General features: G+C 50.0%; 1 protein-coding gene across 2 annotated transcripts in view; it reads left to right on the top strand.

Annotated features, from left to right (window-relative positions):
- The first annotated feature begins 230 nt into the window (after positions 1 to 230).
- The window catches only part of LOC126562211 (1-phosphatidylinositol 3-phosphate 5-kinase-like), a 48,219-nt gene continuing 24,663 nt past the window's right edge, over positions 231 to 23,786 (top strand). Inside the window, exons 1-3 of one of the 2 annotated variants that reach the window (XM_050218656.1) lie at positions 231 to 358; positions 13,406 to 13,555; positions 17,371 to 18,143. In XM_050218656.1, coding sequence (XP_050074613.1) covers positions 270 to 358; positions 13,406 to 13,555; positions 17,371 to 18,143 — 1,012 coding nt within the window. In that variant the 5' untranslated portion in view covers positions 231 to 269. Of the gene's footprint in view, positions 359 to 4,437; positions 4,602 to 13,405; positions 13,556 to 17,370; positions 18,144 to 23,786 lie in introns of those variants that run through there. The other variant, XM_050218655.1, reaches the window with a different exon arrangement.

Genomic DNA, 23,786 nt, shown 5'->3' with positions numbered 1-23,786 from the left:
TGGTTGATTTTTCATCATCATCTTCCTTTTCTTTAGCGCTGTCATTTTGCAATCCTCGAAAAACATATTGACCACAGCTGCCTACTCGAACTCTACTGTGGGAAAATTCTAGACAGTGTCAGTGGAAACCCTGGACCACACACACACAGCAGTTCCAAACACACCAGTGAGTACTAAGTCCAACAGTTGGTTGTTGACGACGACGACGGCGGTTTCGTGTGGTTCTGTTTGCGTTCACGAGGCGTAAAGAAGATCAGCAGTCCGTTACCATGCCACCATCCTACTGCTCCGTGAAGGGTTGTACAAACAGCCGAAGCCCGTACTGCAGCTTGTACTGCTTTCCGAAGGATGTTGTCATGTAAGTAGCGCATTATCCCAAATATGACACAAAATCTTGTATCGCTCGTTGGCTGGAGTCGGCATTGCCTAACCGCAAATAATACCATAGCAACCGCTCCAACTACTTGGGGCAAAAGTTGACGGGAACTGGTGCACAGTTTTGGATCGATAAGCAACCGTTGGCTTCTGAGAGCTGAGAGGAGAAAAGCTTCCACATCCTACACGCCTGCTTCATAGCCGTGGCTATGTTTCTTAAGTGTTTCGTCGTACGATGGTCACGATTTTTGTTTTTTGTCAGAATCTGGGTACAGTGGAAAATTTTCCATTCGCTTGCCTGGCTTGGGATGAAGTAATGGAACTCTGGTCTGTGTTCTTAGCTAAGGAGGATGGGATTTCTACTTATTAGAAGGACGGTGTTCCAAATATCGCAATAGCTGCTCCATCACAGTTACTATGGCAACCATGGCTCCTTGGATCTTTTTTCTTAATTTTCCAATGTATCGTTCGTTCGTCTCTCAATAAAAAAAAAAACAGAACTGGAACACGTTTTAGGTGAAAAAGTACACCACCATAAAACCCCAAAGCTGATCGCCCCGTTATGGTGAGCAATCGCCTAGATCTAGCAAAACTAGTAGCATCCGTTGAATCTGTACTACCATAGCAACAAGCGTTTGGTGTCTTTCCTGCTCTCACTGCAAGCGATTAGCTGGACTTTTCACCTCGATTTACGACGAGAACACTGACGTCGGCGAAACGAAAGTCAAAGCAAGCGGGAACCCATTTCACCGCCTAGGAATCCATTATGTTCGAGGGGTTCTTGGTAAAGTTTCCTCCAACGCGCTGTTTTTGGTCCAGTGCAGGGGCGCCGTCACATCATCTTCGAGGTTTTTCGGGATGAAAACTTGTGCCGCAGTTTACTCGGAGGGGTTGGAAAAGTTTTTTTGCTTTCTCTTCTTCCCTCGCCTCTTGACTTTCACCTCCACTGTCTCCATCATATCTTTCCTCTAGTGTTGGAGAAAAAAAAAACATCTTATTGCCAGGGGTCGGTTAACGCGTCAGGGATGCTTTTCGGTGGATGTTAAGTCCGAAGACGCAAGCAAGAAGTGGCGCAAGAAGTAGTGAACTGTGGTACGCCTGTGTTGGTGGAGTTTTTTTTGGTTTCCTCCCTATCCTAACTACTCCTTCCGAAATAGCTGTTTTTGATAGCCATGAGGGCAAATTCTTGGGTGAGCAGGAAGGATGCTTGCCGCGGGAATGCTGGCTGGCATTGGCGGATGGCTGCTATCGATCGATATTTAGGGTCAGGGATTGTTTCGCAGATATTTGGCTCTCGGGTCGAAGTTTACGAGAGGGAACGCATTTTCAACCCCCGGGAAGAGTTCTCGTCCGTGATTTATCGATTGACGTGTTCCAGGATCTGGTTCCAGGCGGGGGTGACCATATTAGGATGAGTTTGGTTTAAAGGGAAATGGCTGAATTGTTACGGGAAAGTATTTGACGATGATCCAACGGATGGAGACGCGCTTTCTGGCATTATGCTGACAAGGTGGCTGTACAAGGAAAGCGGAAAATTAAGCACGAAATAGCTGCGTCCAGGAAAAATGAATGCAATTCCTCTCATTAGCTGGAAGGAGGCTATGTACGTTTCGTTTTAATAGGCTGGCTGGAACCAGGAATTTGGGAACCAGGAATTTCACCGTGGTTGAAAACCACGGTAAAATAGCGAAGCTTTTTATGTTGGAATGCCCAGAAAGATTCCCAGGACGAAAGACTCCGGTTTTGTATGCGATTCCGGTAGCCAGAAGTGGTCAGAATCAAACTAGTTTACACATCTCTTCAATACTGTCGTTTCGTGGGGTTTTTGAGTAAATTTTAAGTCTTCAAAGATCGAACCTTAGATCGAAGATATTTTTAGTTTATAAAAAATAACACATTTCTTTGCATTCGTTAGCGAAATAACGATAAACCGCCATACTACACACACTCACTGCACCTTAAGACTGTTGTAGGGTTTCAAAGCATAAACAATCCGGCGTATAAAAGTACCTTAAGGGCTCAAAAAAAGATTTCCCACTCTCGCAATTTCTGCGCTCTCTCAGCTTCTCTCGCGAGCATATTTTTACACTAAGCAGGGTTCGTACATTGGAATATTATCACCACTTGCTTGTTTGTAATTGTTGTAATAAATGGTTAATTAGTATTTTACTCAAAATTAAAAAAAGGTTTAGAATATTCCAAACCCTACTAGCACATAATTCGGGTTTTAAAATAAATAAATAAAAATTTAGTTCATAATTTGTTTTGCGTTAGATTGCTGTGCCCTGTAAAACATAATTTTCTGCCATTTTCTCTCCCTCTCTCTCTCTCTCGCTACATTACACGAGATGCGCTTCTCGCTCAAAACAACCACCATAGTGAAGTGGTCAATTGTAAGTGAGACACTACCGAGGACGCACGCGTGTGTTTGCTCGGTTCTCGTATATCCGGTCCCGGTACCCGTGGTTCACGTGTTTGTTTATTTCCCTTATCGGCGATTCGTGCGTGCGTGCGTGCCCAACTGCATACTGTGGGAAAAAAGATACGATTCTTTGCGCGCGTGTTTGTGTGTGTGTGTGTGTGTTTTTGATGCGTACGTAAGATTTGCAAGGCGCTGCTGTGCGTTCCGGTTGCACAGTGTCCTTCTTTGTCCATTACCGTTCTTGATGTGTACAGCTGTATATACATATATATATATATGTGTGTGTGTGTCGATTGCCCGGTCAATGATTAAACGATTAGTGGTATTGTTATTGTTATCGATATTGGGCCGACGAATCACTCCCCCACACATACACACGCACGGTCAAACGGTCACTCGCATTTTATCCGCTCACGTCATCCCCCCCCCCCCTCCTTCCTACTTCCACGAACCACCTTCCTTTTTAAAGGGAATTTGTCCTCCAACTGGAAATCAAAATCCCGGGCGACCGTCATCCCGGGCATCCCAGCGGTTATGTGTATGAGTGTGTGTGTGTGTGTACATGTGGAAAGGAATTAATGCTAAGCGAGAAAAAAAAACCATCCCATCCATCCATCCCAACGAAAGACCGTGGTTTTGTGTGTTTGTGTACCGGAAACCGCAGCACACTCGGGTCGGCATTTGGAACCCCCTTAGTTCGAAAACCCATCGAGCTGACGGGGGGAACAGAACTGGGAGGCAGGAGAGGGGAAGGGCTGTGGGTACCGAGGTGCGTGTGCTTTGTTCCGGTGTGGAGAGTATGTAGCGGTGGGGAAGAGCAAAAAAGGGAAGCAAAAAAGGGAAATCTGCTCACCCTCGGCGATTTATCGTTGAACTGGGCACCAACGCACAAACACAGCACGCGGCCGTCCCATCGCCATTGTGTCACACAAACGTACCTCCCGCACTGTGCCCGGTCTCTTTCTTTCTTTCGCTCCAGCTCTTGCCTTGTCGCACACGGGGTGACCTAGGGAAGCGGGAGTTTGGCGTCACATCCATCTCGGAAGGTATATGTGTGCGTCTTTGGAGGGTTTTTTTTTCCTCCTCCAGCACATCTCCCCTTAGGCTGGTGAAGACAAAGGAAGGGCCACGAAACCTCCGTGCCGTCCAACGATTTGGTGTGGAGATCCGGTTAATCGGGGGTTGACGACGTGCTTCCGACGACGAGAATCTGCTCGAGAGTGACAGAAAGAGAGCGGGAGAGGGTGAGAGAGTAGGGAAGGAATGGATGGGCTGTTAGGTGGGGAGCAGGGAAGAAGCTCACGAGATGTACTGCTGTCCATGGTCGCCATTCGCGGTGTCGTTACTAAGGACGCCGGATGCATAGCCTCGTACAATCTCAGGCCCCGGCGCTCAGAGGAACACAACACAAGTGCACAAGTGTGTGGAGTCAGCAGTGTTTTGTTTTGTTTTGATTTGCACCACTAATCGGTTCAGTGCTCATCTACCTCATTTACAGAGCCACATTCCAGCTTCCGAAAGTGATCAATAAAGTGCGTCGTGGAGTGTGACATCTGGTACGTCACACTTGCTTGCAAGAGCGTTTATCAGTCTTTAGTTATCAGTATCCACGTGAGCTAGTGGAAGTGTCCAAGTGTGTGTGTGTGGGTGTACGTGTGTTTGTGTGTGTGTGTGTGTAAGTAAGCAACGCGGAGATGGGAAAAATCTCCGGAAGTCACTGTCTCGTCCTTGGCTGTCGTAATCGGCAGCTGCTCAACCAGGCCAATACACGATCCTATTTTCGCTTCCCGCGAGACGCCGAACTGTAAGTAAAGTCCTCATGTAGTGCAGATTCTTCTGCTCGTTCTCTATGCTGAATGTTGATAACTTGGTGTAAGGTTTTTGGGGATTTGAATCGTTCGTCCAACTCCTAAGCAGATTGTTGCACTATGTGTCCAGAAATTCTAGTCTCAGCAGTAACAACTAATGCGACCGGATGCGTCAGCCGGAGTACCTACCGAACGGCATATTCTTGACGGCCGGATGTGAGCTAGTTTCGCTTTCCTTCCCTTTATCTGGACCTGGAACACATTTCCTCCAGACACCACCATATTGGTTGGTAACCGCAGTTCGCTCTGGGACCAAGAAATGGATATATTTCCACCTGGCATGTCAGGGACGACAGTGTTGTCGATGTTACCGAGACTATGGTGAAGGTACAGCCGAATCCCAACAAAAAAAAAAAAAAATAAAACCGATGAAACGTTCGGGAGTCCTTACCCGCGTTTAGGGCGTCCCAGCCGAGTCGAGATGGTTTCGCTGAAGTTCCCCGTACCATAGAAGCAATGTGAACGGTGGTAACGACACACGACAACACGCTGGTACGCAAGCGGCCAAGGAAGGAAGAGACGGGATCCCGAACGATGATCCTGTGGCCTGCGGGCTGTGCGAAGAAAGCGAACGAAGGAAAATGAAGGGGACGACGCCTCCCGGACGTCGAGGAAAGCCAAATACCAAGGGGAGAAAAAAAGGGCGCAAGGCAAGGAAACGGGCCGGGTGGGCTGGCTGGCGGCTGGCTGGCGAAACGAGCGAAAGGAAGTTGGAAAAAGGACCATCTGCCATCATCAGCAGCAGCAGCAGCAGCAGCACCAGCGCCGACGTTGCTGTGTAGAGCCGTCCGCTGTCGGCCGGGCATGGGCATGGGCATTGGAACTTGGGACTTGGGAGTGTTCCTCCCTCTCTTCCACCAAAAAGGGCCGCAAAGGCCAGGGGTTTTTGCCGAGCCGTTTTGCTCTGGTGTGTGCTGCGTCTGCTGCTGCTATTGCTGTTACCGTACCGTCCTCTTCGCTTTGGCGTTTTCGGACCGACACGGAACGCACCGACACACGCTGTACAAAAACTCGCTGTTTGGGAAAGGAAAGAGCCCGAATATATACGTTCCATTCCATCCGTCCCTGGGTGTGTGTATCTTCTATATGCGCGCTGCGCGCATCGTTTGGGTCACCTTCATCGGTTAGGGTTTTTGGGCTTTTCTCGGGGATTTTTTTTTATGGTTGGTTTCTGTAGCCGTCCGGTATACCCTGGCGGGTCCCCGTCACCGACGTCACCTCGTTTCGGATTCCATTTCCTATACCCGGGTGCAGCACACGATGATGAAACCCATCGACGACCGGGTACATGAGGCCTTGGGAATGCTTTCCCGTGAAGCGTAGCGCTTGTGTGTGTGTGTGTTCCTATGGCCATGGTTGAATTTCGAGGGGTGAAATACCTAACTCTAGCTGTTTGTGTCCCACTCTCTCTCTCTCTCTCGCTCTCTCTCTCTCGCTTGGCCAAACGGACGCTCGTATTCCTTCAATTTATACACTGGCAGCTGGCGTGGCAAAGTTGCCGATGTGCTCCGCTTCGTAGCGTGGGATGGCCGGGGTGTAATCGAGGCCTCCCTGTCACGGTTTCCTTTCCGAGCGGTTCGCTACGGGCTACGGTTTCGACACTAACCATCAACCTCCCGATCGGAGGCGGTGGAGGAAGAAATCCTTCCCTTTTTTTTTATTTTCTTGCTGACCATGGCGGTGCCAGAAACTCTCGATGATTGAACAACGATTTGGGAGTTTCCATGGTACGTTGGGAACCCATGCCCGGGGAACGAATCCATTTTGAAGAACAAGAATTCCTTTTTTGGCATGTAAAGAAAATATTTGTTTCGTTTTCCCGAGAAAAATACTTGATGAAAATTGTGGAAAAGTTAGGTGGTTAGGTTCTAATTTTCACTACACTTGAGGATCTCCGGGATCTTTGATAAAAGTGAACTGCTTTTACAAATTTCCTTTCTCGTTGTCTCTCCACAATTATTGAGTTTCTAAGAAAACGTAGCAAGAGTTCGACAAGTTCAATATGCGCAGATTTTCGTAGGTTTCACTCACCCAACATTCGGTCCAGGGCGATACTTCAAATCTCGCTATCGATCGATCGCTTCCAGAATGATCGGATGACCTTTCGGGGGTGGATTCTGGCGCATTCTCAGTATACAACTCTTGGTGCTGGTGCTGGAAACGTCTCCCAGAGGATGTAGTGACAGGTGCGGAACAGGATCGCCACTTGTCCCATAAAACCTTGCCGAACCGCTGCTGTTGGCTCTCTGCATGGCCTGTTCCACCGTGGCAGCTGAACGAACAAAAGGAAGAAAAAAGCACACACGCACATGCCGAAGGCGGGAAGAAAAAAAAAACAAAATCCCCAACTGTGTGTGCTTGCGATGGATAAAATCAACCGACCGGACGAACTTGGCTGGGTCGGTTGCTAGCTGCGCCACTAGAGCTCTCTTGGTGGGTATTCTGTTGGTGCTGCTGCCGCTGCTGCTGCTGGGCTGCACTAGTATTAGTAGCCGTTCGATGTTGATGATCACTGCCAGCCGAACTTCCTTCCTCCCTTCCATCCGTGCGCGATCCCCTCTGCCCCCTTCCGTCTACCGCCGGCAAGTGACCGACCGACCGCCATTGGCATCATCATCACATCCATCGCAACTGCTGTGTGGCGCACGATCGCGCGAGTGTCGCGTTGTATGTTTAAACGCGCGCTGGCACTGGCTGTGTTGGTGTTCATCCGGCATTTGGCATGATGATGGTGAATGATGATGATGGTCTCTCTCCGGTTGTGCGCGGCACTAGCTCTTGGTGTTGTTGCACGCGCATCCGCTACACAGCGGCGCTCCACAAACCCGTAGCAGCAGTTGCTTGTGGAAGGGTGGAGGAGAAGGGAGGGGGTGGGGGTAGTGTTGCTGAGGGGGGGGGGGGGGGGGTGCTGCTCATCATCATCCTCCACACCGAGTTTCCTTTCGGTGGGCCGGGCATGACAGACCGTACGGAGGGCTATATGGTAGGTGGTTTTTCCCAATCAACGCAATGTTTTCGCTTTCGGTTCGCTCGGGACCGCAGGAACTTGCTGATGATGATGGTGGTGTGCCGCATCACCAGCAGCGCGACAAATGACACGGACGAAATAGGCGGGTAGGCAAGGCAGTCGACGGTGAGCGGCACCACCATCACGAAACGCGCTCCGGTTCGCTCGAATCGAACTCGAGAATCCACATCCATTCGTAATCGTCCGCCAGTCCAGCCGTTGCGCCCCACGGTCGCCATCCTCCTGCATCATCAGTAGCTGATATCACGCGTTTAACACACCCCCGTCTCGTATGCTGCCAGCCCCAGCACAACCCTCCTTAGTTCAAGTGGATCTGGCAGCAGCAGCAGCAGCAGTGCCTCACAAACAACCAGCTAACCACACATTCCCAAGTTCGCTGCGCCGGCTCGCTCGATCGAGCTGTTGTTGTTGCTGGTCGCTTGCCAACTCCAACCCACCCCTATTTGTGCGCGAGAGAGCGTGTGAGAGAGAGAGAGAGAGTAAGGGAGAGGGAGAGAACTACCATCCAGTGCGTGTGTTGCAGTACAGTCACAAAGCCGTCGTTCCACAGTTCCAGCTCCCGAGTTTGTGGCTTTCGGTTGAGTTGAGGGGTGCAGAACAGGGGGCAGCACGTTTTGGAGCCATCGGCGAAAGAAAAAAAAACCTTTACGAGGGTGCCCTACTGGCACTACAAACTCGGCGTACGTGTGTGTGTGTATGTATGTGTGCGAGTAGACACGTCGGTTAGGAACTCCCCAGCGAGAAGCCCCACGAGGGTAGGTGCTTTTGGGCGGAAGCACAGGAGGGCACACAGGGGTAGGATGGGCAGCGGAAGGGCAGCTGCAAGGGCGATCAGTACACCAACACACGACACCGCGAACCAGTGAATGATGGGTGGATTCGGGGAGCAGGTGAACAAGGAGAAACAGGGTTGGTGTTGGCTTTGGGGAAACGGTTTTGCCCCAGTGCAGCAGTTAAGTACACGCGTGCTCACGTGTGGTGATGGTGGGGGAAGAGCAAAAACTTACCGGAGGAGTCCCATCAACAACGGTCCTCACATGATGACTTCTGACCAATGTGTCTGTGGGCAAGGCCATCGGGCGGTATCGCGGGCTTCAGCACGCCTTACTCGGCTGTGGCTTGCTAATCGAGGAAATTGGATGAGATCTTGTGTATCTTCTAAACTACATCCGAACGGATGACTTCTGCTTTTTTTTTTTTTTTGGGTGATCATTTTATGATCCAAACTTCACACTTGGGGACTACTGTGCCTGCCTGCCTGATCCCCATGGCCCAACCCGTATCAGTAATGCACGGTGGCGTTATCACGTACCAAAGGTTTGATTGTGTGCCATCCGACGAAGGAAGAAGAAGAAAAACAAACTCCCAAACAAACCGTGGCTGGGTTGCTGCTCCGGCCTGCTCTGGGTCTCGTGACGTGCGAAGCGGTGAGCTCTGGACGTGCGAAAGCGACCTTCTTATCGGGATCGATGGTGAAGAATTGAGCAGCGGCACATTGCAAAAGCCATGTCACTTCCTGGAAAAACTTGCGATCTTTATCGGGTGCCATGCAATTCCTGGTAGCTGGGGCCAATTTTTTCCTCCATCTTCAAGGTTTTCCTATTTTTGGACGGCTTGTTAGGGATGATTAATTTTAGTAAGGGATGAATGAATCATGGAGGGAGAAATTTTACGCTCCGCAACTTACTTTCTGGTGGAGTTATGTATTGAAAATGGATGGGCTTCTCGCGTCGTGAAATCAATTACCTTCTAAGTAGCTAGTCACCTCAGATACCCGAACATCCGACTAGCCAGCTTACGTGTGTCCCACAAATGGTCATTATCACCATCGCGCCTGACACAAAGGTATTGCTTTCCAACGAGGAAATCTAACCTGCCAAAACGCGGACAGTTTTATGTGCCAAAGATTCATTGGTGGTACGTGCCGTGTTGAGCGTTTGCCAATTGCTATGCCCCGTTGATAGCCTGTGGTCCACTCCGTCCGTCACTCCCCTGGTTTGAGGGATGACTCACACGCGCGTTCCTATCCCACGCGTCCGGGCGCGTACCATTGTTGGATCCATCGGATGTAAACGCGTTTACACCACTAGCAGGGAATCGAGCGATCGGTGATTAATACTTTGCATATCCCGTGTGCCTCGCTTTGCCCATTCTTGTCCCATTTTGGAGGAGGAGGAGGAGGCTTTCAAAAAATAGGGAGCCTAATCGTTCGAGCTTGTTGTTAGTAATCGCGAGCTTTTCGTGGAAACAGTCGTCCCACAAGCCACAAGCCAAAGGTTATAGGGATCAGGGACAGAGGGCGCGTAGCGTTGAAGCGTTGTAAATTTCAATTCGCTTGGTAATGGTGCAGAATCTGGCAATACAGTGTTGCGAGTTGAGTCACATTTCCAACAACCCAACGCTCGATAAGCGTTATCTCTGGAATTTCGTGTGCAAAATCGAATTTTGCCTTGTTTGAGATCCATCCATTGAGGTTTAACTAAATACATCTAGTTGTACCCGTCTTAAAGGGATAATTAATGTTGCGAAAGCTTTTGCAGAGGAAAAAAAGTAAACCTGAAGTTTTTTTTTTTCGAGTGCGTTCCCTTTCGAATACCGCCTCAGGGCATCGGGACGAAAACCAGCCAAGAGACACGCATTAAACTTCAGCTGCGCCTAGCTGCAGTGGAATACACATGGACAACGCTGACAGGTGTTGCGAGTCCAGTCCTTTTACCCTGCTTTATGTTGGTGCGTTCCCAGGCACACCAGGCCACCGGGGGGAGGTAAAGAAACCCAACGACTTGCCTGTGCCCTTTCGGTGTGTGTGATGAAGCCCCGGCAAGGCGATGGCTGGTTTGCCGTGTCGTCCGTGCCAGCTGGCAAGCATTGATGAGACCCTTCCCTTGGTTTGGTTGGTGACTGTTGGTGTTGGTGGTACCGAAAATTGGAGGTACTGAAACGAAGCACAACCAACCAACCAAATGGGACGACATATGTCGTACAGCCATCGATACGCTTGTTCCCTGATACTAACACACAAGCACTGGCCCCGGTGTGCTGGACCTTAAAGCTTGATATTTGGTGCATGCAGGACTTCTTCTCCTCTGTGGTGGTTTCTTGTGGAGGTACAACAATTCCAACTTCAACCTTCTGGGCCTCGTAAATGAGGGGTCGGTTTGGATAGTGGTTTGTACTCCGTTTTTTTTTTGAACTTCTTGCTTGAAGTCCTGGCCATACCCGGGAAACTTGGCCCTGTCTGGTCCGGGAGATCCGGAAGAGGGAGTCCAATAATAATCAGCGAAGCATAAGAGCAGGCAGCAATCAGAAGCTGGCGTGCTGCTACTAACTGGCTGGCGAACGACACAAGGAGGGTTTCTCCACAGGCTATGAAATGACGACAGCTGCTCGGCTTCTTTCTGCGCACCTACTGGGTAAGTGTGCGCGCGTGTGTGTATGCATGGACGTACTGCAAGCCCAATTGAGAGAAGAGAGCACGATCAGAAGGGGGCCAGCCTGTAGGATGCACCGGACGCATCACACCAGGGGCATAAGTAGTTCGGAAGAAGGAAGACGAAAATGAAGAATCATCACCCAAAAAAAAAAAGCTCACACAACAAGACACGGTAGGATGGGCAGAGAGGAGGTCGGGATCGGTAGTGCGCATGTGTGTGGTGCAACAGCGTACCGATCGAGGAGGATCGGCAGAAGAAGAACAGTCACAAGATCACCACGAGCGAAAAATGAAACCTTCATCCACAACTCCCCTTGGCGGCTGCTGCTCTGTGTTCCACCGTTCTTTCTCGCCGTTCATTGGACACCGCGATGGGTCGCGCAAATGCCTGGCTTGCTGTTGTGTGTCCTTCATCGATACCGTGGCACACAATCCACACAGCTCTTGCATCTCGGGGAGCCTTTTTTTGTGATGGGTGTGTAGAGAAGGTGCTCGAATGAAACCTTGAACTATTGGGTCTGGAATTCGCAAGCCAAAGGTCTCGTTGGTTAGGGGTTGGGATTTAGAAAATCTTCACCCCTTGGTTTTTTGAAGAACATAACCGAAAAGGTTGGCCATTTTGTTGAGGAGTTTGTTCGAATTGCTGGAGCACTTCGGCGGTAGATGCGGTTGGTGATAGAGGCCACATCGAGTTGACTGGTGGTGTGTTCCGATGACAGGGTACACAGTATGCTCGTCCCGTCACGAGCCGTACATGCATCATCACCCGCATCGAGGGGGCGCTGGGCGTTCCAACGATTTTTCTTATCGGTCGCACAGGTCCGAACGCGTCCCGGACGCGCGCGCTAGCTAGCAATCGCTGCCGTCTGTGTATGTGAGCTTATTTCCCCGCACTTGTCACCGTGCTTCCCCGCACGCCAGCACACAACGTCCGGTGTGCTATATCTCTGCACGGTGCGGTGTAGGGTCCGGGCAAAATGGTGGCGACAAGAAGTCGTCGGTGTGCACGGCCCGTAATCGCCTGTTCGAACCGACCGGGTTCCCTCCCCCTATTCGTTTGGTCCGGTGCTCTGCTGTGTGTGGGAGAGAAGAAGCCACAATGCGCCGCCCCACAGCGCACAGACAACCAACCCACCACCGGCTCCCTTCCCCTATCCGTTCCTCCTCCCTTCCAACCCAGATACAAGTGGTGGCATGTACGGGGTTTGTACCCCAATCGAGCGAGCAACCCTGCGACCCTGGTGGTGTCGCGCTTGGTTTCGGTCTTTGGTCGGCCGTTCGGTTTCGGTGTGTGGCATTCTTTTTCTTCTGCCCGATGTCCGTTTCCAACCATCCCGCCCCCTTACATATCTGTGTTGACGACCCAACCCACCCTGTGTCGGTGTGTAACATCGTTGGCAAACTGTGCCCAGCAGAGCCGACGTCCGTCATCGTCGGTCATTGTGCCCCATTCCGAGCAATCACAACCGCACCAACACCCAATTCCACCCATCACCACTTCCAGCTCTGCCCCCGCGGTGATCGAGCAGAGTGTTCGGACGTGCGTAGTAGTGCTGCTGCCGCTACTTGTCGGTGGCCCGACGGTGGTGTGTGCTGTTTGGCGTCATTGTCGCAGGCGCGTACTCGTCGCTAGCCAAAGCGAAATCCACCAAACCCCTCTGGGTGACGACGAGCCTGAGAGCAAGCGATCGCCACACTAGCGTGCCCCAGCGAGCTAGTTCGAAATCGCGCGCTCGCCACTGTATGTGTGATGTTGGATTTTTTCATTGGCGATGATTACGACATTCTTTTCTACCAGCTCTCGGCGACACGAGCCAACGCCGACGATCCCTGGTTGGGTGGCAATCACGCCAGGGCCTGCCCGTCCGACCTCGAACCAACTTGACAGATTGCGCGTGCTGGTGCGTGGACCGATGCGACACGGGAGAATTCTGGGATGCGCATTCACCTCAGCCTGGCCTTGTAGCAGGCCCTCCCTGGCAACTTTCTGGAATCTAGGGAAGTTACCGTACAGCTGCTAATTGCTTATCGTTCCACACCCCAAGCACCAAGGCCCTTTGCCCTCCGTCATCCGAAAGCTACGGGCTACGATCCAACATACCCGCTTCCAATCAAGACAACAAGCGAAGATTAGATTTTTGGAGACATTGGGAAGGGAGCCGGCCTCGGCAATACCCTCTACAACTCATCCCTGCTCATTTTACCCTGTTACTAATATCGTTTTTACTCCATTCTTTTCATCTCTCTCTCTCTCCCTATGTCCGCACACAAAAATGCAGCTGCAAAAAGTGGGTCGACTTTTGCAACCGTCCGGAGCTCTACAAAAAGTACGACGAGAACGGGCCCGAATATCTGTACAAAAGTTCCCGCATCTGCTCGGACCACTTTCAGTCGACGGACTTCAACAATGCCACACTCTTCAGCCAAGGGTAAGTTATCCTCCTAGCCAGCAGCTCGAAAATGGAATGGTGTTTCTTCGCCACGCTTCCTTGGGAGAGAATCCTTGGCGTGCTGTGGAGGTGAGAACCAGAGGGATGCTGCTGGTCCGTGCCAGACGTGGCGCGGAATGGACGGAGGACATGAGCCAAGGAGAAGTGGGACAGATCCAGGCAGCGGGGAACCTTGCTAGTTTTTGGAAAACCTTTTTTTTCTGGGTGAACAAGATTGGACTCTGTGTGTGTGTTTTTTTTATTGCGCCAGCTGTCTCCTTCTACCTCACGCACACGATCCGAACATACACCGCTCGGACCGGATTTGGTGTGGAACGATTACCGAAAGCGCTTGTACGGCGCAGTGCGGCGCGCAACCGTACGAGAGGGACCGGACCTCTGATGACCGGACGCGGTTGGTAACGACGCTGATGACGATGATGATGATGATGCGTTGGACCTTTGGACCGTTCGTGGCCGAGCGCTTTCTGATCGGTCCACAAAAAACCGAGAAGGACGGTATTGCGCACATCTCGGCTCGGTTGCCCGCCGGATCTTTCTGGGCATTTGCAGCACAGCTAAACCTTCCCAGGCTGGTGTGTGCGTGTGTGTGTTACTGGCTCGAGGGTTTCTTATTTGACTGTTGTCACAGCGCGGTATATTCCGGCCCTGGGTGATCAAAATCCGATGGCCTTCTCGGGGCAGGCGATTGCTCTGGGGCTTTCGAGTCGAGTTGGCAAGAAATTCTCTAACCCGCTCTATTCCTTTGAGTTTGATGAGTGTTGGTGGGAAGCTTTTTTGTCTCCGCTTGTCCGCCAAGAATCGCTGTGAGGCTCAAAACGTTGCGAGTGATAAAACAGGGCCCCCCGAGAGCCAAACCAAAGTGAATTGCGCGTTGCACTGTGTTGCTCCCGATCGCCACCATGGTCAGTCTTGCGCCAGTAAGGAACCTTCCATTTTTTTGTTTTTTTTGTTCCTGTACACTCGCTGCCCCAGCGCGCGTTGTTGAGTGTTTATTTATTTGCTGCCTGGCCAGTGTCTTCTTACGTTGCTGAGGAGGAAGAAAAAACGTCCATCCCATAACCGCGAAGGGTGTTCGGAGGAGAGACTGATTTCTTTTCGCTCATCTTCCTCGGCAGATATACACAAACACGCACTCCCTCGGTGTCCACAGAAAAAAAAGACTCTCCTCATACGCGCTCGGTCACCACAAGGTGTGCGCTTTGGTGGCTGGTCCTCCCCCAAGACATATCCTAGCGTCCCCCGAGAAGACGAATGAAGTACACCCGATCGGTCGTCGCAAAAATCGTCGCCTTCTTCCCCGTGGCACATGTACGAGAATCCGTGGACACGGGGCCCATTCTGGGGAAGGATGAATCTGCAAAGCGGGACGCACCGTGTCCCAGTATTCCCCAAGTCACACCGAGAAGAGGTGTGTGGATGGTGTACGTTTTCTTCTTCACCCGTTGCTGGGTCACATTTGATGATGTTGACGTCGTCATCTCCGCCGGGCGTAACGCGCGCTTACACCGCGTTGAGAGCGATCAGCCAGTGATGTGGTGTAGTGCCCCACAAGAAAAAAAAAACTCGCACACATACGCACGCCGTGAGGCACAACTTATCGACAGCCCAGAGAAGGGTGCTCGGCGGGGTACCTTGGGGACAGTGGGAGAGGGAGCACCTTGCCAACCTCAAAAACGAAACTCGTGCTTTTTTGCTGGCTGGCATGCTCTGAGCGAGGTGTTAAGCCGGCACCCAGCCAGCATCAAGCGATTGCGAGCGCGAAAGAGATCGCGCGCGCCCGGTAAGCGGTCAACCCGTTTCCTCCCCAAAATGAAAATAACTTACAGCCCCCGAAGTTAGCGCTCGGCAGCGGTACCACCGGATCATTGGCGATGTGTTTCCATCGGACGCAAGCTCCAACAAACGTGTTGGGGGTTTTTGTCGTAAAATAAGTTGTGTGTAGGGAACGAATTTGGAGGCACCGTACGCTCGACCGTCGTCCGACCCGACCAGCACCGTACACCGTTGACGACGGCGAAGGAGAACTTAATGGTAATCGATTTCCTTGACTCTTGCTTGCACGACCCTCCCCCATTCCCTTAACCTCCCTGTTCCGGTCTCGCGTACGGCACCGAGAGGAATTGTCTTCTCCGGGTGCTTCTTTGCCGAGAGGTACCGAGCAGGGGTTTTGCCCAAAAAGGTGAGGGTTTCGCCCGGCGAGAGACTAATTTACTCGACCCCTTAGCGGTTGCCGGGGAAGGAGCAACATTTGAGCATGGGTTGGAAAGTTTCTATCCCTACGAAATTGGGGAGATACTGCTGTCTTGTGTCTCGTGCGACCCTTTTTTTGCGCGTTGCTGGGAGTTGAAGATTACCTGGAGACGAAGGGGACCTTTTGAGGCTCTCTTCGCAGTGGCTGCAAAGGAAGGTAGCACCCACGCCGTGCCTGTCTTACGGACATTGAATTTTTTTGGAGATGAAACTTTTTTGCCATCCCTGTTTGTCTTCGCCAGGTGGAGGTGGTGGGTATAGATCATCTGCTGTTCATCAGTTTTTCAGCTTAAAACCCTTCTTTCCCACCCAAAAAAAAAGACAACGTTTTGACAGCCGTTTGTGTCCTCTCCCTTGCGTCAATGTCAATTCGTTTGTGTGTCCGTCCGTTGGGCAGTGGCTGTGGCTCCGTTCTCTTGCCACGCATCCGTAAAGGTGAAACCCCAATTCCAAACGCCAGCTACCTGTACCGCAAGGCTTACGCTGGGTACGACTACTACACGGACACACAACGGGCACAACGGACCCGGCTGGCCTCGAACTCTGCTCGGGGCCCGCTGCTAAAGCAGAAGCGTGAGCGAAGAATTGAAGGTTGGTTGGCTGGTTGGCACCGGTTTCGCTTCGGTTCTTCCAACCACGGCTTGTAATACCCTTCTGGCAGTGGACTTGTTCCTTCCTACCTGTGCGTGTGCCTCTCACGCTCTTCGTCTCCGTCGCTTTCGGTACGGCTTAATGGTCTCCGCGCTTTACTCTAAGACTACACAGGCGGGCAGGCGGGCAGGCAGCCAGGCTGGGCTGGCAGGGGCTCGAATCAATACCGAAAACTGTGTGACAGACAGGCAAAGTTTTGTACTTGGCTAGCTGGCTTACGTTTTTTGGTCGGTCACCTGGCTGACGCTTCTTTTGGGGTTTTTCGAGGATCGGTGTCGTCGTATTCGAGATGAGATGAGTTTGTTGTGTGTCCTCTATTTAACATTCACGTACCTCGTCAGTCCATCCTATGGTCCATCCTTGGTATTCCTCGGGGCGCTTTTTTCTGAGTAGTTTCTCTCCTGAGTTTTTGCTGTGCTGTTGTTTTTGGGCTGTTAGCCCCGGTAAGTCGATTATTGAGGTTCCGGGAGATAGATTTTTGGTAAAAAAATGCATTCAAGATGAAAATCAAACTTCTACTATGAATCCTAACGATGTTTTTTCTACTTATTCTTTTCGTTTTTTTTCCTGCCCAACCAATCCAAACTGACCTCGCTGGGATGATATGATGTCCTTTATCTCGTGATGGATGCCAAACACACACACAAAACAACAAAAAACCTCACAAACCCAAAACCCGGAATGGAAACGCGTTGCCACGTTTGCTGCTGCTTATGCCAACTGACGTCATGGTACGAACTTCGCGTCCTTCTGCCTGTCCGTCACGTCCTCAATCACACATCCGTGATGGGTTCCAAAATCTGGCACGAACGCTCATTAACACCTTGCGCGGATTGTCGTCGTTCTTGCCTGCATTGAAACGTTTCCGATTGTTGGGCAACCCGTGGTAGGCTCAAGAAGGGCTCCATCCCCTCAGTAAATCCAGCAACCAGCGATGTGAAACCACACATCGCCAACGGTGTTGGTGCTGGTGGAGGAGGCAGTGGCAGCAGCAATGGCGCCGGCTCACCAATCGACGAGAAGCTCCTATCGGCCGTGGCCTCGATCCCGAATCTACACTCCAACCTGTCGCTGATGATGGCGGCTGCCGTGGCTGCCGCTGCCCAGTCCCAGGCGAACGCTAGCTCGCTGCCCTTCAGTCTACCGGCCAACCTGAAGCGGCCCGCTTCTTCCATGAGCGGTGGCAGCATGGTTACCACAAGTCAGGCAACGTTGGGCGGTGGTACCCCCACAACGACGTCCGTTTCATCGAAGCGCAATAGGGCGGTACCGCCACTGGCAGCACCTACCGGCGCCCTTGCCAATCTCATCCAGCGCCAGCAACAGATTAAGGAGCAACAGATGAAGGAACAGCAGCGGAAAGCGGCTGCACTTGCTGCCGGTGGACTGGTGAACGGGCAGGTGTCCATCACGCCGGCCATTTTCGGTTCCGGTACGTCACCCAACAACAGCAGTAATGGCGGTGCGATCTCGCTCGTGACAACGAAAAAATCCAGTGCCAACACTAACAACAACAACAACAATAACAACAACGTGAGCAATCACAACCACAACCACCATCACCAAGGCAAGCTGAATAATAGCAGCGGGAAAGGGCGTTTGGAACATCGGGACCATAGCGAGTATGGGCTGAAAATGGTCGATATGGACATGACCGGTGGAGGTAAGTTCCCACTAGTAGCGTGATTTGTTATCTCACAATAACTCCTCCAACTTACTGCCATTCCGAGTATCATGTGCAAGTGCATCTGAACGATTCGTTGAATGCTTATTACGCGTGACTCGGACATTGCGGGATGGCCTATGCGCTTCATGGAAATTGATGCTACCATGTCTCTGTAAGATATCTTTCGGGGGACCAGCTAAAGTGTAAAAATGTTAAGCTAGTGAGAATTAATGAACCCAATCAGTCAGAGATCCCTTCCCCAACCGGGCTCCCAGAGATAACACGGCAGATTACGCACGTAAGGTGGCTTTCGGTTCCGATCGACTTAACGACTGGTGTGTCACCATCAAGGTCAGGCACGAGAGATATATGTGTGTGCCATTTCAGCCCCATCACATCTCACCTGTGCTACGCTCCAAACAACACACAGCGAAGCCACTAATGAAGCTGGGCGACCGCCACCAATACCGCCCACTGCTCCCCGTGTTCCCGGACACTCCGAGCAGCCTGTGATCGGTGGTGGAAGAAGATCTTGCCAGCAGTTTCGTTTCTTGGATCTTTTTTCCTATTCTCCCTGTCCCCGGGGGGAGTTATGTATATGTGACGAGGTCTTCTTTTTCTTTCCACTGACCGACGGAGGCACTCTTTACCGCAGCAGTTTTTTTTTTTGCACGTTTCTCCTGCTTTACGTCTGTCTCTGTGTTGATCCTCGAGGTTGGGGGAAACCCATCGTCGTGCGATAATGGTTCCGTGCGTCGCGAAGCATGTCACGGATGATGGGGAGTTGATTGTGACAGACGAATGGAGGAATGGGGTTTTGGGTAGAAGAAAAAAATCTCTTGAAAAATGTTGGAACTGAAGTTTTTTGAGGTGTGAGGTAGTGATCTTCGATGTCTTCTTGTGGCCAAGAAAGATTGTACAGAGATGGTCCAAGAAACTTGTGAATTGCAGTAAGACTTTGAAAGTCTTGAGATAGATCGGTCCTTTGTCATCAACTCAGCTGGGTTTTATGTTTTGGAAGGCAATTAAAACAGAGATAACTTCATCGTCAAAATGATAATGTTGGGCTGCTGTGCCTAGGGATTAGTGAAGGCTCTATCCACTCTCCATCTGAAGCACATATCAAGCGCTTCTTCTTGTTGTTGACCCAGAGTTCCTGCGAGCTGAAAATAGATGTTCGCCACTAAACCAATAAATAGTGCGATGCATGCTGTACCCGTCGTTTAGTTCCACCTCTGCAGCAGTACACCAATTCCAAGTATCTAAAGTTATCCTGTCAATGGCACTCAAGGTTCCCCTACGCCGCAAACACTAAGGTCACAAGTACACACCATAATACTCTTTTACTACCAAACCGTTCATTCACAAAAACGTAAAAACATACGCGTGGTGGACGATTGTGTCTAGAGGAGCATAAAAGTGTGTGTGTGTATGTGTGTGTGTGTGTATATGTGTAGAGCGGACGCATACTTCTCGGGAGGGAGTGGTAATAATGGGGCTGGGGGGGATCCTAATCGCTAACATCTGGCTCCGGGTGCTTTATTGTGCGAGAATGAAAGAGAGTGAGAGTGGCACTTTTCTTTCTGCCACCTTTTTTCCCTAGATTTTCAGCGTTCTCTACCCTGTGTCTGAGTTTTCTCTGCGTGGGGCCATACGGTAAACGATCGACCGAGCCAGACAGAGGGCAGATAGAAAAGCGCATGGCTGTCGTTGCTGCTGCTGCTGCTGGTGACATTGCCGTCGCTACGAGCCGAAGTTGTTCCGTAATGTGTGCGCAAGTGTTGTCAGAATCCTTATAGCTGAAGGTGAAATTAGCTGTTCCAACTGTTGCGTTTTCCTACCACGCAGGTTGAAAAGAGATGTACGCGAGCTTGAGTACGATTTTTCCGTTTCATTTTTCTCAACACAGCCAAAACTTCTTTGACTGACGCTCTGCGTGGGGAATAGTTTTGTTTTGCCAAACATGAGAAGCGAAATCATTCATTCAACACGTGGCCTTGATGGGACGTGATAAGTGTACATATAGAGGAAAGGATCTTCATCTTATATTTTAATTCTGGAGACCCTTAGGATAAACTCCTAATAAGTGGAAAATTTCAATTCCCCCACATCGACGAAACTCCATCTTCCATACTCACGCTTTTTGTTTTATCAAAACATGACCTACATAAACAACAATGGGGCTTCCTTCCTTCTACATGTATTAGCGCGCAGCAGACGTTTCGTCCCGCCGTTCTTTTCGTACTTTTTCCTTTTCCATTCGCTTTATCTGTCTAGTCTGTCGTCCGTCCGTGGCAGGGTAGCTCGACTGCTCGGGTGCGGGTGTTCGATGGGAGGAAAGCCACGCATGTGCAATCGCGTCTCGACACCCCAAAGCCGTCGATGTCGTCGTGATCCCGGCAGAGATCCCGATTTCGTTCCCCGTATTGGGGGGTAAATCGTTAAACTCTCGCTCTCTGTTCGCTCTCGCTCTTCCCAATTTTATGTGCTTTTGTATGGTTGTTTGTGTTGCGTTTAAAAACGGTCGGTTTGCGACGAATGTTGTGCATTACCACACCATATATGTTGTGTTGGACGGTTTTGCATTGAACCCGTTCGCGATGGTCCACTTTTACACACGTACTCCCGTGGTGCATGGATGGACAAAGAGGTGGTGGCCAACCGTCGAGACTGGGAATAACCGTGCGTGTGTTTGTGCGTTGTCTCCTGGTGAGGGGCTTCCTTCTTACCGCGGTGGTGTTTGGAAGTGTCGTCAGGAGGGTGGTATGTATGTGAAGGTCACAAACCAGTGGGACAGACAAGCTTTAATCCTCCCACCTGACGTTGCATGCAAATGGTGCGATGCACAATGGGGCGTGAAGTGGCGAGTCGTCTTTGGAGCTGTTGGGGATTTGACATGGGGATGAAAGGTCGAGAGCTGTAGAGGCCTGTCTAGGTTCGCAAATCCTATGGTATCTTTAGGTTTCCAATTTAGGTGACGATTGACCTAGAATATCTCTATCTGGAAGGTAATTCCTTCAACTTTTTACCTGTCAATTCCTTGTTTATTCCAGGTTCGTCCTGTAACGCACAACAGTCCCATCAGTTTACCTTCGTACTAGAATAAATCATCCCTGCTTCTTACGGCATTATTTACTTTACCAACCCCCATTACCAGTTGCTTTAATTTTTACGTCTTGCACGTGTTCACCCGTTAGATGATGCGTTAAAACCCGACATAAAACCTTCTATTTATTATGATTATGAACATGCCTGGGTCATCAACAGCGGTGTGCGTGCGTGCGTGCGTGAATGAATCTGCGACACGAGGGAGAGGTCATTGGTCGTGGTTTTTTTCCGTTTCTCTATTGACCTAGTGTGGACCAACAGTAATGAAAAAGGGAAATAAAAGGGAAGAAAATTTGAGGAGCATAAAGAATGTTTTTGAGGGAAAAGACACGGGGAGGAAAAGACATTATTGGTGGGGTTTTCCTTTGAAGTTCATGTAACTCGATTTAAAATATTTGCGTAGTGAGAGAGAGAGAGAGAGAGAGAGAGAGAAATTTTGCGAAGAATGTGTGTTGTGCAAAAATAGAAAACACAGACGCACGTGAAACAAGCCCAAGAACAAAACACGGTCACACGCAACAAGCGACCACCGTCACCACCACCACGGTGTGTGTGGCGTTTGCGCACAACACAAGACACAACATTTGCACACGCACTTTTTTCACGCTCTTGTGTTGTGTTTTTCTCTCTCTCTCTCAAATACATACTTAAAAGCACTCCCATACAAAGGCATTTTCTTTTCTACCACCTGTTTAAGGGGTGGTTTTTCTCTCTTTCTCTTGAACTTATGCTCTCTTTGCTGGTAGACAGTAGACTGGAGCATAAAGAAAATAGTTCAAAACAAAACGCCGCATGTGCTCGGACGGGATTCGAGCTCTTATCAGATGGCAAACAAGGAGAGTGTGCACACACACACACTCACCATTTCCATTTATTAGATACCACCCCCCTCCCTCCCCCCGCCTTGTGTGTGTGTTTGTTGAATGAATGAAAGTGAAGTGACGTCTAAGAAGATGACGACAACGACACAATGCGAAACACAAACACACACAGAGCACTACGAAAACCACCCTTGCCGATTCGCGCCCCACGTAAACAAATGGATTCAAAATATGTGACCCGGTAGAGAGAGAAGGGGAGAGAGAGAGAGAGAGCGAAAAAGCGAGGACACAATGGAACTAGTATGACGTTTTAGACCCACCGTTTTCTTCACCGTCCACCACTTATGTCTAAGGCCATGTCATGCTTCCCGTATGACATACATACATAATGCTAATAAAATTCCTACCATTGGACAGGGCCAGTTCAATACACTCTTCTCGCTATAAAACGGGAGGGTGGATTTACCGAAAAAGTAGCCGGTTTTTAACACTCTTTACCTTTGCTTCTCTATTAACTCTTCCTTTCCTATCCATCTCGCTAATCGTCTCTCCTGAAGTGGATTTATTTTCATCACAACAAGCAGAATGAAAATGAAAGTATGCAGTTCTGCGCGTGCTTTTTCCTTATTAATCATCACTTTAAGCATACACACGCAAACAGAGGCACGCAAGAATGTAGAAAAAGAAAAGCAAGCAAAACACACAAACGCCAAGGAAAAGCACGTTGTTTTGTTTTGATTCCGCGTGTGTTGTTTCCCACTTTTGCTAGCCATCTTTTACCTACTTTTTGATCGCTGGCTTCGCTATGATCATCATCACGTGTTTTGTTTCTTGCTTTATTTGTTTTCTGTTCCCCATTCATTCTATTCTGTTTTTCTTTTCCGTTTTTCTTGCTAGCACTTTATTATGCTTTTATGTTTTTTCTCTCTCTTTTATTGGGGTTGTTCAATGGGAGGCTCCTCGAACGTCTTACCCTTCTATACTAGATAGATTTTAAATGATCACGCAATGAGGACGTCTTCTTTTCAAATCCAATACCTCTTCGGCGTGTACACGTGACGCACGTCTGCTTCGTGGCATCGTCTTTCCAAAGGGGAGCTTATAACTAATGCCTTGGTAACTAATCACGATCAAGTCCACGGTCACACTTGCCCTTGCAAACGCGGCAGCGCAGCATTAAAACACGCAAAGAGAACCGGTTTTATTTCTTCGCGCATTTGACCTTGACGATCGCGGTTGGAAGGAGTGTGTGTGTGTGTGTGTGTGGGGGGGGGGGGGAGGAAGTAGAGGAGGGGCGAAGTAGCAGCAGCAGCAGCAGCAGCATAACGGGGCGGCAAATGTTTCCTTTTCAATATTTTTCCACCCAACACGGCATCAGGTTGGATCGGGGTCGATGGGTTGTGTGGGGGTGGTAGGTTAATTTTAGCCATCTTAATGGATACAAACCGAACGCACACATACCTATACAGTGTGAAGAGGCCATTGCATGGTGACGCGAAATGCATCAGCAGCATGAAAAACATGTTTTTCTCTATTCCTATCCTCTCTTCATCGCGCTTGTCCGCCTGTTTGTCGTTGAATGGGTAAACAACAACAACAAAAAGTTGCCAGTAACCAGTTCTATTGATGTGTTTCCTTTTCTTTACCGTTTGCGGAGATACATAGAAAAAGGGGAAGGAAAAAAAGTGGAGTAAATTACGCATACCTTTAA

The sequence above is a fragment of the Anopheles maculipalpis genome, chromosome 3RL, assembly GCF_943734695.1.
Source record: "Anopheles maculipalpis chromosome 3RL, idAnoMacuDA_375_x, whole genome shotgun sequence".
Taxonomy (NCBI): Eukaryota; Metazoa; Arthropoda; class Insecta; order Diptera; family Culicidae; genus Anopheles; species Anopheles maculipalpis.
This window is presented reverse-complemented; position numbering and strand designations above follow the sequence as displayed.